At 44.8% G+C, this 15,841-nt stretch overlaps 1 protein-coding gene across 1 annotated transcript; it reads right to left on the bottom strand.

Moving 5' to 3' along the window:
- Positions 1–14,264, bottom strand: GNPDA2 (glucosamine-6-phosphate deaminase 2). The gene is made up of 7 exons (XM_075261415.1): positions 14,186–14,264; positions 9,491–9,655; positions 7,681–7,782; positions 7,064–7,246; positions 4,898–5,082; positions 2,559–2,733; positions 1–520 (listed from the first exon to the last, which is right to left on the bottom strand). The coding sequence occupies exons 2-7, from the start codon at positions 9,612–9,614 to the stop codon at positions 462–464; spliced, it is 828 nt and encodes a 275-aa protein (XP_075117516.1). The 5' UTR covers positions 9,615–9,655; positions 14,186–14,264; the 3' UTR covers positions 1–461.
- Between the last annotated feature and the right edge of the window lie 1,577 nt (positions 14,265–15,841).

The raw sequence follows: 15,841 nt of genomic DNA, 5'->3' as shown, positions 1-15,841 counted from the left end.
GATAGAAAACTGCATTGTGTGTACAACAGAGCAACAACTTTAGAGTTGGAAACAAATTTTAAAAACAAAATGTAACAACAAAAAAAAGTTTACATTGGCAGTAGGCGTCAGAAATGTAACGGCGCGGGTCTGATCTGCTTGCTTTAATGTAAACAGCCAAGTGCTCAGCCACTTCCAGTGCAAACATTCACAGACTACATACATGTCCGGAAAGCAAAATCAGTACATCAGTAAGTAGCAATCTGGTTGCGTTATACAATAAGAAGGCAACATTTGCTGAGCCTTACACACCGGGCACTGGTGCCAGGGTCAGAGAACGGTTAGGTCACCTATAGAACCTATGTAGTATGGAATGTCACATGGCTAAAGCAGAGATTGGACCTTGAGAATACAGTACTTGTGCAGACCAGGTGACAGTAAGATTGCATAGCCACTACGTCATCCGGCACTTTCACACCACGTCAGTTCTTCTTCATGCTGTGCAGCGGTTCCACCAGTTTATTATGTACATGCATTAAACCTAGGATAAGAACAGAAATAACAGCTCTACATTTACCAAGGCTTCTGTCACGCACAATCTTTCCGCATGAAGGAACACGGCTTAACCCATTCAGGGGAGAAAAGAAAATCTGCAATCATAGACTTCAGGGGTTTTCTGGTGGGGAAACATTCTTGAAAAGGGATTCAGAATGTGTTAGAAATATTGGGAATCCCATTCCTATACTGCCGGTCTTCTATACTACCTGGTCCCTCTAAATATCAAGAAGGGCCAGAAGTGGAGACCAGAGAGGACCAGGACAGCATCAAAACAGGAGAGGAGAATCCGTAATCCTTATTCTTTCCAACCCATTCTGAGACATTTATCTATAATTTTTCACAGTTTGACAACTCTTAAAGGGATCCTATCATTAAAAATCAAATTTTTGCTCCATTACACGTAGGAATAGCCTTAAGAAAGGCTATTCTTCTCCTACCTTTAGATGTCTTCTCCATACCGCTGTTTGGTAGAAATCCCAGTTTTCTTCGGTATGCAAAGGAGTTCTCTCACAGCACTGGGGGCGTTCCCAATGCTGCGAGAGAAATCTCTATCTTCTTGTGAAACGGCCTCTCTCCGTGTCTTCTTCTGTCCTGGGTTTGAATCTTCTCGGGAAGAGCCAACCGCGCATGCCTGGGCCACTACTGTGTAAGCGGCCACAAGAAAATGGCCGCTGACACAAGGCGGTCATGCGTAGTCGGCTCAGCCTGAGGCCTGACGGCAGAGCCGACTGCGCATGCCTACACATTTGACCCCCAGCTCCAGAAGAAGATGCGCAGAGAGGCCGTTCCTGATAAAGATGGATTCGGCGCTGGAGATTTCTCTCGCAGCATTGGGGACGCCCCCAGTGCTGCGAGAGAGCTCATTTGCATACTGACGAAAACCAGGATTTCTACCGAACGGCGGCGCAGAGAAGACATCTAAAGGTAGGAGAAGAATAACCTTTCTTAAGGCTATTCCTACGTGTGATCTAGAAAACATGTGAATGGGCTGCTTTTTTCACTACGAGCAGTCCCATTGAAGTGAATGGGAAGTGCCGGCGTGTACGGCTCGGCATGAGCAGAGCTTGCCATATACGCCGGCACTCCCCATTCACTTCAATGGGACTGCTCGTAGTGAAAAAAGCAGCCCATTCATTTCTATGGGGAGCGCTCGTATGCCGGCTCCCATAGAAATGAATGGGAACTGCTTTATACGCCGCTTATTCTGAACGTGTTTTACGTTCAGAATAAGCTGGCGTTTACTCCGTGTGAATGAGCCCTAAGGCTTAATTCAGATTATGTCCTTTACCCCCGAAATACCATACAATACATTTGTTTCCATTTGACAAAAAGGGGCACAGATGTTTGTGTAAATGGTAACCCCTTAAATAGGTGTAAAAAATATAACAGAACCTTAAACGCATTGGGAACTGCCCAAGAAACCCAGAGCACAAAGCATCTCATTTCAGCTGCATTTATGCCTTGGGTGGGTTTGCTGCAGGTTGTTCACAATGGACATCCTGCTAAAAACTCGCAACGCGTGGCCTTAGCTTTAATGCATTAACATTAGAGATGAGCGAGTACTGTTCGGATCAGCTGATCCGAACAGCACGCTCGCATAGAAATGAATGGACGTAGCCGGCACGTGGGGGGGGTTAAGCGGCCGGCCACCGTCAAAGCGGAAGTACCAGGTGCATCCATTCATTTCTATGGAGCATGCTGTTCGGATCGGCTGATCTCTAATTAACATGCTAAAGGAAAAGCGAACTATCGGTGAAACGAATGACATTGAAATCAATAAATGACTATTTGCTAAGATTTAGCCCCCCCCCCCCCGGCAATCCACCTAGACAACCTGGTCTATAAGAATGAGCGCTTGACTTTGTAGATAACCACTGTCCTTCAGTACGTAAATATGCTGTCACCGCGGAGAACCCCACCGCTGCCCAGAATAGCATAGGATAGGAGAGATAGAAACAGCCAAACATGTTTTAATGGATAATCTCCTTCTAGATACGTCTTTCATTTTTTTCTATTATCACCTTTAAAATACTTCACAGTCTTGACTCTAAGTTCTAAGGTGGCATCTTCATCACAGACAAATATAGTGCGAGGATGTTGCTGGAAAGCAGACACTGTCCACATGTGGTTCACACCTTCCTCTATAGCTTTATATAAAGCAAAAGCTTTATGGGCTCCGGTAATAAGGATCATGACCTGGTGGGGAAGAAAGATACAAAATAACTTAAAGGGGTTAGTAATAGTAATAAAGACATTGGCAATCTTGTCTATGGGCTGTCAGGTATCGCGGTGCATCCCATTCACATCATTAGGGAGGAGCTACAATACAAAGACAAAGCCCAAGGACAGGTTTCACTGTCATTCTGACATTACCGTATATACTCGAGTATAAGCCGACTTTTCCAGCACATTTTTCCACGGCTTATACACGAGTCAGGGTCCACGGAGCACAGAAAACTGGAAGGGGGAGGTCCTTTAGTGTTACTGCTCTGTGATTGGCTTGTCATGAGGTCACGTGACTGTGATGTCATCAAAGGTCCTGTGGCCACTGGTCTGTAACATCTGCAGATAAGGTGGAGTCTAAATCCTAGTAGCTCCGCCCACACCAGAGTCCGGTCACATAGTCATGACGCCATCAGAGGTGCTTTAGCACACTAGGATTTAGCATCTCCCCTGCAGATGAGTGGCCAGGATTCATTGTGTCTTATGGAAGATGTCTGTTGTATGGAGGAGAGGAAGCTCCAGTAACGTGACACGCAGGGACCTTCCTTTAGTTACTCTGCCTAGTAATGTCAGGCATTTGGGGTTATTCATTTAGTATCAGTAACTCCATGTGCCTCACATTAATAACAGTTACCCCATCATGTCCCTCCTATTAACCCCTGTGTGCCCCATATAAGGGTTACTAATATGTGAGACAAATGAGGGGACTAATGAAGGACCTTAATTATGAAGATACCTAATTATTACCTCCATATGTCCCACATATCAGTAACTCTTATGTGAGGCACACAGGGGGTTAATGTGAGGAACATGATGGGGTTAACTGCTATTACTATGATCCCCATGGAGTTACTAAGCTGCAATGCACATGACCAGACTTTTTATCTGCAATGGTGGATTCCCCCCCCCCCCTCGGCTTATACTCGAGTCAATGAGTTTTCCCAGTTTTTTGTGGTAAAATTAGGGGTCTCGGCTTATATTCGGGTCGGCTTGTATTCGAGTATATACGGTACTAGGATTGTTACGGAGTTGACTCTGTTATGATGTCAGACTTTCAGGTTAGCCTCATGGTCCATTAGGACAAATATTCTGCCCTTACAATAATTGATTGCTGATTCAGAAAGTCGATCGGCACCAATATAACTTCCATTACCATGCGGCTGTTATTGTACTGTATGCGGACACACAATCGCTAACGGATTTTCAGACAAACTCTATTGATAAGCCGTCTTATCCCATGTACTGCCTGCTAAGAACAGCTAATCGGTGGGGGTCCCAAGTATCAGACCCCTATCCAATCCTCAGTCATCAACATAAGTTAGTTTACACTGAAAACCCCTTTAACCTGATTGCTCATTCCCACATAGTTGACATATTGTCAGCCGTATATCCCCTGTTTAACCCTTAAGTCCTATCATGGTGTCTACTATAATGATATGTGTATGATAGTGGTGTATGATAGACAGCATGATAGGACTTAAGGGTTAAATATAGCCGTGTGCTGCCACATTGGGGGAACTGTACTAACCCACTATGCCAGTTTTCGGATGTAGGTGGGTATAAATGTGGCACATCTTTGGAACACAGGCCGTTTTTTGTTTTTTTTTAACGCCAAGGATCCACCACATTGTTGTTTCTACACCCCACTCACAACTTTGTACAAAAGTGGGCAGAGAGGCCTTGGCTCAAGACATTTTCTATAACCCACATCAGAAAGCGATCATAGATTTCAGGTTTAACTCTCACCAGTCCCTGACCGTTGTAGATTTCGATTCTGGTACACTGGAATCTGAGACGTAGTCCCCACTTCCATTCATTTCTACGGGAGCATGCTATTCGAAACGACTGCTCATCTCTACTCCCAACACCTCCTATCTGGTAATGCAGTCGCTGCAACCAGGAGGAGAATAAATGGAGAGAAGTCTGTGCGGGTGGCCAGCATTACTATGGGAATAATGGAAATAGGACAAGCACCTCAGCAACCACCTCTCCATTTATTCTCCACCTAGGTATAGTGCGATGGGGAATATTCCTTTAAGTTTTTACCTCTGTCGAAAAAAAACCTGTGTATTTTCTTACAACCAGAACAAGAAACATACTCTGTACACAAGAAGTACTGAGATAAACATGTAGCTACCTCTCTGGCATCCATTACTGTCCCCACTCCGACTGTTAATGCCATAGTTGGGACTTTAGAAAGATCACCATCAAAATACTTGGCATTTGCCAGGATAGTGTCCATTGCTAAGGTCTTGAGTCTTGTTCTGGATACCAAACTGGAACCCGGCTCATTGAAAGCAATATGACCATCTGGACCAATACCTAGAGTGAGAGAAAAAAAATAGCCGTTTGTACTACAGACCTTTACTTTCCTGTAATTCTGGAAGTTACCTGCATATATACTCGAGTATAAGCCGAATTTTTCAGCACAGTTTTTTTTTTGCTGAAAATGCCCCCCTCGGCTTTTTTTTTTTTTTTTTTTTTTGGGGGGGGGGGGGGGGGCTATGACCAGCCGCAGTAGTAATGTATAGAATCTGCCATAAACTAGGGGGAAAAAAAGAAGCTTTAAAAAATATAATAAAAAAATAAAGTAAATAAAAGTTGTAAATCCCTCCTTTTCCTAGGATACATATAAAAGTAGGAAATGGCTGTGACACACAAACACATTAGGTATCCTGTGTCTACTGAATATAGGGGATCTGCAGTGCTCCTGTTTCCGTCAGGAAGGGGTTAATAGGAGCACTGCAGATCCCCTATAGTCAGCCAGGCTGAATTCCAAGTGGGGGGAAAAAAACCCAGTCCTCAAGCTCAGGGAAGGGGCAGACAGACAACCAAAACACCCCCTCCCCTTCCCCAGCAACTACTGCACCCAAAAACTCCGACCATTTTAATTTTTGAAATTTTCCAGTAGCTGCTGCATTTCCCCCCTCGGCTTATACTCGAGTCAATAAGTTTTCCCAGTTTTTTGTGGTAAAATTAGGGGCCTCGGCTTATATTCGGGTCGGCTTATACTCGAGTATATACGGTAACAACACAGTCGTTTATTTTCCTACAATGCGACTTCCTCCCACTATCAGCACATGTGAACATACTCCAAGGCTACCAATTTTATCTGTACCTATTGACTATGCATGACTCTCAAAATAATGTACATACCAGGAAACTGGTATCATCCTTCCTTACGTAAACTAGTCATCTTCCAATAATAACATCTTACACAGTTTTGTTTCTCATTATGTTTCTAGAATGTGTAAACCTTATTTCTCAGTGGCATGTTTATAGAGGCCTCAGCTTGTCATGTGCTCAACCAATGATCCTTAGGGCCCCTTCACGCGGAGTTTACGCTCCGCTCATTCAGACACGTATACACGAGCGCTTCAAAACACATCCCTTTCACTTCAATGGGAGCACGCGTAAGTGAAGTGAATGGGATGTATCTGGAAGCGCTCCTGTATACGTGTCTAAATGAGCAGAGTGTAAACTCCGTGTGAAGGGGCCCTTAAAAGGGTTTTCCAGAATAAAAATATTGATGACTGCTACTAAAGATCAGTCATCAATATCAGATCGGCAGGGACTGACACCCAGCCTCCATGATCAACAGCTGAATTAAGTAGTAAGCAGAAAGCTCAATCTCTGTATTTGCTGAACTGAGTCACTGCAGCTTAGCTCAGGCATGGCTCACATCTGCGTTCAGTATTCCATTCAGGAAGTCCGCTTGGGGACCCCCCGGAATACCGAACGCATTAGAAAGTGGTGAGCAGTGAAAGCACACAGACCCCATAGATTATAATGGGGTCCGTGTGTTTTCCGCATGAATCATGCAGAGAGGAAAGTAGTTCTTGAGTATTTTTCTCTCTACATGATTCATGCAGACATCGCGCGGAAATCAGACAGACCCCATTATAGTCTATGGGGTCTGTGTGCTTTCACTGCTCACCACTTTTTAATGCATTTGGGGAGGTCCCCAAACAGACTCCCCCAAATGCAGATGTGATCCAGGCCTCACATTCAATTGAATAGGAGCCGCAGTATAGGAACTTTCTGCTTACTGCTTTATTTCCTATGTACCAGCTGCTGCAAAGAGTTGAATGGTGGGGCTGTTGGACCACAACCCATCTGATATGGACGACCTCTCCTTCGGATAGTTCGCCAATACTTTTAGCCTGGAAAAGCCTTTTAAGAGCAAAGAATTCAAGCACAGTCATTACTTAATATGTTTACTAGTCACACTCAAAGTAAACAGGAAAGCTCTTTAACTATCACAAATATTCCCCTATAGCAATGTATGTATGATATACTGTACCTCCAACAAACAGCTCAATGCCGCGGGCTTCTTTAATTTTTCGTTCAAATTCCTCACATTCAGCTTGCAGGTCGGCAGCGTTCCCATCCAGGATGTGAGCATTGTTGGGATCTATATCTATATGCTTGAAGAAATTATTCCACATGTAGGAGTGATAGCTCTCGGGGTGGTCCCTTGGTAATCCTGACAACATGAAGGTGATAACACACAGTATTAAAGTCGATCAGACTGTGCCTGGCAATGAAGAGGACTGCGGCCTATTAGGTGAGGATACCGATGATCATTGATCTGACATTGATGGCCTATCCTATGGACAGGTTTTTCATTTCGAGAGGCGTAACTTTTTATTTTCTCAGTGGACATAGTTGCATGAGGTCTTGAGTTTGAGGAATGGTTTAATGGAATAAAATGTATTGATTTTATTAACTTGAAGGGTGGACTTGGAGGTATCTGGGCTTCTATAAAGTAAAAAATAAATGGTGCACCAGAAGTGGAAGAAAAACTCATTTTTAATATTCACTTTTTTTTGTGTTTACAAAGGTACACTTGGAAAACTGTCAGAGCGCCCTACGTGCTACTATATCAAGTGTGTGTACGGTTCATCCAAAGTAACTCACCTACATATTCATCCATATTGAAGGTCTTCACATATTTAAAGGAGAGGTCGCCACGTTTGTGATATTCTAGAAGTTTCTTATAACATCCTAATGGTGTGCTGCCTGTTCAGACAGAAAAGAAGAGATGAATGAAGCGGAGCACTAGACTATTGTGATCATAGTTTAGATCAGGGGTGCTCACACTTTTTCAGCATGCGAGCTACTTTATAAACTGACCAAGGGATAAGATCTACTACCCGCTTCTTGTGGGTGGGGCGGAGTGTGAGAGCAGGAGAAAGCTCTCCGGTGTGTGCTTGTTCACAGCGCAGGCTGAGAATCATCTCTGGACACTGGCAGGCCGGGGCCTAGCACTCGTTCACAGTCAGGGCTGCGGCGGCCCCGCCTGCAAGTGTCTGGAGATGATTCTCAGCCTGCACTGTGAACAAACAGCACTCCGGCTCCCTTCATCCCTAAGAGCGGGGAGCGCGTCATCCCCCGGAGCTGCTGCTGCCCGGCCTGCAAGTGTCCGGAGTGCTTGTTCACAGCGCAGGCTGAGAGTCATCTCCGGACACTTGCAGGCGGGGCCGCCGCAGCCCTGACTGCGAACAAGTGCAAGGCCACGGCCTGCCAGTGATGATTCTCAGCCTGCGCTGTGAACAAGCAAACCCCGGGGATCCCTGGCTGCATCCCGCAATCGACCCATACGTCCTTCATGATCGACGTATTGGGCACCCCTGGTTTAGATCAACCACAAACTACAGTCGACTCTTGACATAACGTATCGGTATATAACGTATATCGGCTATAACGTATTTTTTCTCAGGTCCCGACTAATCTACATGTATTTTTATCCCGTTATAACGTAATACGGTTCGCATATAACGTAGCTCTTTTTCGGAGCCCCGCAGCCAATTGCATGCACTTTTCGCCCCATATAACGTAGTACAATGTGTACAGGCGGGCCCCACCCAGCCAATCGCATGCATTTTCTGCCGCGTATAATGCCTCTGACGAGTCTCTCACCGCAGTGCCCTCTGGGTAGATTAGTTCGTCGGAAGGAAGTCGTACGTGTCTCGTGTCGTGTGAAGTTCCGGTTTTGGTTGTTTATTGGCATCGGAATGCCTCCCAAAAAGAAGACTAAGCTTACTGTGCAGCAGAAGGTAAGCCTGACACAGAGTTGCACACTGGTAAAGAAGGTTTTGTGTCTATTGTATCGCAATTTCATTACGTGTTTATTCTCATCAATCAGGTTGAAATCATACGGGAGTTGGAAGGCAACTCTAGCCTCAGACAGACAGATCTCGCAAATCGCAATTCCATTTCCGAAACAATCGTGCCAAAACATTCTGATGTTCTCGATTCGTTTCAAAAGGTGAAGACTTTCATTAGCGCTTTCGATGTCGGCGAACATATCATTAATCAAGTAGAAAACGTGGAGAGTGCGCTGTACGGATTGTGCACGAAAGCTGTGCAAAAACAAACCCGTATTGAGGACTTCTTCTGTCCTAAAAAGTGACTGATACGGACACACCTCGTACATATACAGTAAATAAACGTTAATAGTTTTAATTTGGCTTTTAATACGTGTCTAATGAATTACCCTTGACATTTTGCATTCTGCGCATGACATACGCGCACGTACATACTGTATTTTATAGGGCTGAAAAAGGTGCTATCGTGAATAACGTATTCAGGGTCCGCCACCGTGAAATATGTTATATACGTTTAACGTATTCGCCTTATAGTGTATTTACTTTCCCGGTCCCGATGTTACGTTATAACGAGAGTTGACTGTACAAGGTAATGAAGTTAAGGAAACATTGTACGTTACCTGTAGGGAGCCCCAGTGTAAAGTAATTGTCTGGTCCAGGATTGAACTGGATGATACGATTACATATGTATTTGGCGGCCCATTCACTTGCCAAGGCGTAGTCATCGAGAATTACCAGCCTCATGGTAGTGATAAGCTCTGCCCTGACAGCATATGGCTAACAATCTGCAAAGAGAAGAGATGTGTGAGAGAAGCCAAGATCTGCTACGACATGGTAATACAGAAACTGGGAGCACAAGCTGTGTCCGGACATTCACCAGATGCGGGGAAGCCAAGAGGTTCACCCTCACCCAATGATACTGATGGGCTATACTAATAAGAGACCATCAATAGTCAGATATTGGACACCTAAGAGGATACCCACAGCACCCACAGTACATGTAGTAAGTGATAGGTGAGGGCTTATGCTATCAGACTGCGCTGTATTTGCTTCTATGCCGTCTCATGGCGGTGAATGGAGCAGCTCATGTGTATAACCACCACTCCATTGAAACAGGGTTCTCAGGACCCTCATAATCGAAATCACACACCTCTCCCATGTAGAGGAAAGGGGAGACGTTTAACAAGATGTGGACCACCCAATGACTCTATATAGATGTGGACCACCCAATGACTCTATATAGATGTGGACCACCCAATGACTCTATATAGATGTGGACCACCCAATGACTCTATATAGATGTGGACCACCCAATAACTCTATATAGATGTGGACCACCCAATGACTCTATATAGATGTGGACCACCCAATGACTCTATATAGATGTGGACCACCCAATAACTCTATATAGATGTGGACCACCCAATAACTCTATATAGATGTGGACCACCCAATGACTCTATATAGATGTGGACCACCCAATGACTTTATATATCCAAGTGGTCAACATTTATCTGTGCAAAAATATAAGCTGTACAGCAGAGATAAGTATTCGCACAAGATAATGTCACTGCAGAAGAAGAGAGCCGGCTGTTAGAATAGTCAGACATCCCAGAGAGAAGGCAGGAACAGTTTATTACCATCCCGCCTTGATGTATACACAGTGCTCAATGAACACTGTGTATATGGCAGCTCGCCAGTCACATGATATACAGAGAGCTGGGCACTGCAAGAAGTGCTGGATCCTAAAGGCCCTGATCAGCAATGCAGTGGAGCTCAGGAGGCTGGATTCCTAATGTAACTGAGGCAACTGTATCAGACCCATCGACAGGGAAAAATCAGAAGGGAAAAAAAAGTGAGGTTCCCCCCCCCGCAAAAGGTCTATGATGAGCTTATAGGGGGCAACATGTGTAAATAACACAATGCTATGTCAATGTCACAGGTTCTAGTCCCAAGCCTGGTGATAACACTATGCATCATCTACATTGTTCACATCCTTTGGATATTAAAAGGATCGCCTACAATCCCGCTTCTTGTCGGGATGCTAATGAGCTCCTCGCAGCACTGGGGGCGGGCCCCAGCACTCAGACAGCATTGGGGGTGTCCCCAATGCTGCGTGAGAACTCTCTCCAGCGCCGCCTCCTCTTCTTCCGGCGGTGGCTTGTAACTTCTAAGGCCTCCGGCCTTGGGCAGAGCAGACTGCACATGCCCATAGGCCACGAGAAAATGGCCGCTTGCATATTATTGCTCAGCCCGAGGCCTAGAAGTAAGAAGACACCGCCGGAAGAAGAGAATGAAGAGGACATTCCTGACTAAGATGGAGGAGGCGCTGGAGAGAGTTCTCTCGCAGCATTGGGGCCGCCCCCTGTGCTGTCTGAGCGCTGCGGCCCGTCCCCAGTGCTGCAAGAGAGCTAATTTGCATACCGAGAGAAACCGGGATTGTAGGCGAATGGTGGCGCGGAGAAGACGACGAAAGGTAGGAGACGAATGGCCTTTCTTAAGGCTATTCCGACGTGGTACTTAGAAAAAATGTCGTCTGAATGATAGGATCCCTTTAAAGGGGTTGTCCAGTTTCAGCAAATTAATGTTATTATTTGAATAATGAAAAGTTACTTTCTGTACCAATTCTTCACGGTTTTCTAGACCTCTGCTTGTTGTCATTCGAGAATTTTTAATCTCTAGAAGTAAACAGAATAAATGGCAACAAGCAGAGATCTAGAAAACCGTGAGGAGTTGATACAGAAAATTAACCTGTGTCCCATTCAAATCTATGGGACACTACTGAAGTCTCACAACCTCCACTAGTAAACATATAGTGAGTGAGCACTGTATCTCACAAGGTATATCGATGATCTGCGGGGGTCCCAACAACCGGACACACACCAATCTAAAACTGATGTCCTATCTGATGAATAAGACATCAATTAATACAAATAATTCAACCAATCTATTGAAAGCGGTTGTCCAACCCCAAATCAAATTTTCATACTGATGACTTATTGACAGGATAAGTCAATAGTATGTGATCTGTCGGGGTCTGACAGCCAAGCCCGTCACAGATCTTCTGTTCTAGCAGCCTACTGGTGCTGGAATCTGCAAGTGGACAGGAGGGGCATGTAGCACATCTCCTATTCAAGTACCGTATATACTCGAGTATAAGCCGACCCGAATATAAGCCGAGGCCCCTAATCTTACCACAAAAAACTGGGAAAACTTATTGACTCGAGTATAAGCCGAGGGGGGGAAATGCAGCAGCTACTGGAAAAGTTCAAAAATTAAAATGGTCGGAGTTTTTGGGTGCAGTAGTTGCTGAGGAAGGGGAGGGGGTGTTTGGGTTGTCTGTCTGCCCCTTCCCTGAGCTTGAGGACTGGAGTTTTTTTTTCCCCCACTTGGAACTCAGCCTGGCTGAATATAGGGGATCTGCAGTGCTCCTATTAACCCCTTCCTGACGGCACAAGAGCACTGCAGATCCCCTATATTCAGTAGACACAGGGATACCTAATGTGTTTGTGTTACACAGTCATTTTCTACTTTTATATGTATTCTAGGGAAAGGAGGGATTTACAACTTTTTTTTTAAGCTGCTTTTTTTCCTCACTATTTTAAGGGAGACTCTATACATTGATATATATATATTTTTTTTTCTTTTTGCTGACGCGAGTATAAGCCGAGGGGGGCTTTTTCAGCACCGTGCTGAAAAATTTGACTTATACTCGAGTATATACGGTAATAAAAGTGTTGCAGCATCCCTGTTTACTGTATAGCAGTCATTCTGGTGAACTGCAGCAACACTCCTATGACTTGTATAAGCACCAGTCCTATTACTTGTATAGGGTCAGCGCTGTGCCCACCCACTGTCAACTTATAGTACATGGAGGCTGCTAGAATAGGTGAACGGTGTGTGACTGGGGCATTGCAACCCGACAGGTCATCAGTGTGAATATTCCATTTGGGGTCAGACAACCCCGTAAATAATGCCGTGCTGTCCTTAGCCTAAAGAAGTTTTATTATGAACATAACCATACTCCAATCTGTAGACAATAAACAGTTAAACAATTTTTAAAATACAAGTAATTAAACACTTTGCTGATTTTCTGTAACCATCTTAGCGGCGACAATGTGTCTAGGTCAGTTGTCAAACATGCAGTGTCCCTACCTGATGGCCTGTCCACAATAAGGAATCATGTCTGGATTTCTGACCAGCCTCAGACCATAGAAAGTTCTAAAGTTTTCATTTTCTACAAATCTATAGTTATATTTATAGTTATAATCGATAGGGAAAAATCCCTTTAAACTTGTCCCTTGTCCACAATACAAGGCAGCAGTGTCTGATCAGTGGGGATCTGACCACCAGGACCCCTACTCATTATGAGGACGAGGGTCCTAAGTATCTACATATGCTGACGCCCTATTTCTCTCTAGTAGATGACCGTGGTGGGGTCAGTGTGCTATCTGTGTATTTCACCGCAGGACACTGGCCCATTCTTTTCTTGGACACGTTATTTTCACGTTCCGTGTGCGGGCCGTATCAGATAGAACAGGTCCTATCCCGGTCCTATTTTGCAGTCAGTGCTCCCGTGGCTCCGAAAGGATCTGCAGAAACATGGTCCATGCACAGGGACATATCCGTGTCCCCACATGCACCCCGTGCTTTTAATTCATGCGGTTGCAGCACAGTCGTCTGCAGAACAGAAGCGAATACAGCACTATATCCATCAGTCCTATAGCACCAGCCCCCACTGATCAGACACTTACCCCCTATAAAGCACTGCTGACTAACTAAAACAGCGCCCTACACGGTACAGTGGCTGTGCTTGGTATTGCCGCTCACACTCATTCATAGTGACAGCTGCAGCATTGTCATGTGACCAATGAACCTGATGTCACTGGCCTGAGAGGAGGAAGTGGGGCCCCAGAACACCCCTTTAATTCATGGACTGCCCCTTTAACTGTGAAGATCTCTTATTCCTGGGACTGAATGGAAATCTATGAGAAGTTTTACTAAACTGAACCCCCCTTACAGGTGAGAGCTGGGGACAACTACACGCAGCGATAATCCCCCATCTTGTTTGTTACAATGTATCAGTATAGGGGAATGTATCATCGTGACAAATGACGTAACCCCTGACCTCTGTCACCATGGCTACACACATGACTGACATCTGCTGAGGTATATGGGTGTCTATCACTACAGAGCAGTAAACACGCCCACCATTCCCCCCGCTGTCCCCCTCAGTACAAGCCCCGGAGCTCAGTCATAGGGGGGCGCCATGACACAGACACCTCTGCCCTGTAACGGTCACCCTCACTACCCACCAACTCGCTTAGCAGTCTCCTCCGGCACAGCTCCGGCAGCCACTAGGACCTTTGATGATGTCATGACCACATGACCAGTCACGCGCAGGGGGAGGAGTCAGAGCCCGGACTGTGCTGCTGTGGTGGCTAGCTGTGCTTTGATTGGCTTCTGCCTGGTCACGTGACCTCCCAACATCTGCAATGTTTATGTGTCCGCTGGCTCGCCAGCGGTTGTAGAACTACAAGTCCCAGCATGCCTAGTGCCTCTGTTATTGGAGGTGAAATGAGCATGCGTGGAGCTGTAGTTCTGTAGCCGCAGTAAATCACTATGGTGTATGGAGCAGCAGAGCTGTGTGTGTGGGCTGACCAGTAGTGCTGTGTGTGTAATGTGACAACAGGAGGTGGCTGTATAATGTATATGGAGCACAGGTGTCTGTGGAGTCTGAATCCATTGGTGTACTATGCAGCAGAGTTGCTGAAGGATTGTGTATAGAGCAGAGCTGTGTGTGTAATCTGACTAATACTGTGTGTATTCTGCCGCAGAGGTGGTTGTGTAGTGTGTATGAAGCAGATATGTGTATGCAGTGTGACTACATTTGTGTCTCATACAATGAAGGTGGTTATATTGTGTTTAGTGCAGAGCTGTGTATGTGTATACTATGCAGTGGTTGTGGTTATGTAATACTAGCTGGTACCCGCAACTTCGTCTGCGGTGATTGTAGCAGTGGGTATATACAGGCGCGGGTAAGGTTTTCGTACTGTGTATAAGGTATGGGATATGAAATGTAACTTTGTATCTTGTTTTTTCTGTAATTCAGAGAATACGTGAGACTTTTGTGTTGAAGTTACTTTGTATTTGAGCTGCTATATATACGGAGTTGTGAGAAACTTTACATAGTGACTTTGGGACAGAAGTATTTGAAGTTAACCCTTTCCCGCCGATGGCATTTTTTGATTTTCGTTTTTGACTCCCCTCCTTCTAAACCCCATAACTTTTTTATTTCTCCGCTCCCAGAGCCATATGAGGTCTTAATTTTTCCTGGGACAAATTTTTCTTCATGATGCCACCATTATTTATTCTATATAATGTACTGGGAAGCTGGGAAAAAATTCAGAATGGGGTGGATTTGAAGAAAAATGCATTTCTGCGACTTTATTACGGGCTTTGGCTTTACGGCGTTCACTGTGCAACCAAAATGACATGTCCCCTGTATTCTGTGTTTCGTTACGATTCCGGCGATACCAAATTTATATGGTTTTATTTACATTTTGACCCCTTAAAAAAAATCCAAAACTGTATAAAAAAATTATTTTTTGAAAAGTCGCCATATTCCGACAGCCGTAACTTTTTTATACGTGCGTGTACGGGGATGTATAGGGCGTCTTTTTTTGCGGGGTCGGGTGTACTTTTCAGTTCTACCATTTTTGGGAAATGTTATTGCTGTGATCACTTTTTATTCAAATTTCTATCAGAATCAAAACAGTGAAAAAATGGCGGTTTGGCACTTTTGACCATTTTTCCCGCTACGGTGTTTACCGAACAGGAAAAATATTTGTATAGCTTTGTAGAGCGGGCGATTTCGGACGTGGGGATACCTAACATGTATGTGTTTCACAGTTTTTAACTACTTTTATATGTGTTCTAGGGAAAGGGGAGTGATTTGAATTTTTAATCCT

The sequence above is a fragment of the Leptodactylus fuscus genome, chromosome 1 (assembly GCF_031893055.1).
Source record: "Leptodactylus fuscus isolate aLepFus1 chromosome 1, aLepFus1.hap2, whole genome shotgun sequence".
NCBI lineage: Eukaryota > Metazoa > Chordata > Amphibia > Anura > Leptodactylidae > Leptodactylus > Leptodactylus fuscus.
The sequence above is the reverse complement of the archived record's forward strand: the minus strand, read 5'-3'. Positions and strand labels throughout refer to the sequence as shown.

Bases quoted from the DNA above. Each gene is read 5' to 3' on its own strand.
- GNPDA2 (XM_075261415.1), bottom strand. From the start codon at position 9,614: ATGAGGCTGGTAATTCTCGATGACTACGCCTTGGCAAGTGAATGGGCC. The intron at 2,734-4,897 runs GTAGCTACATGT...CTTCCCCACCAG, and splicing joins CAGTAATGGATGCCAGAGAG to GTCATGATCCTTATTACCGG. The intron at 521-2,558 runs GTGATAATAGAA...TTCTTATCCTAG, and splicing joins GACTGTGAAGTATTTTAAAG to GTTTAATGCATGTACATAAT.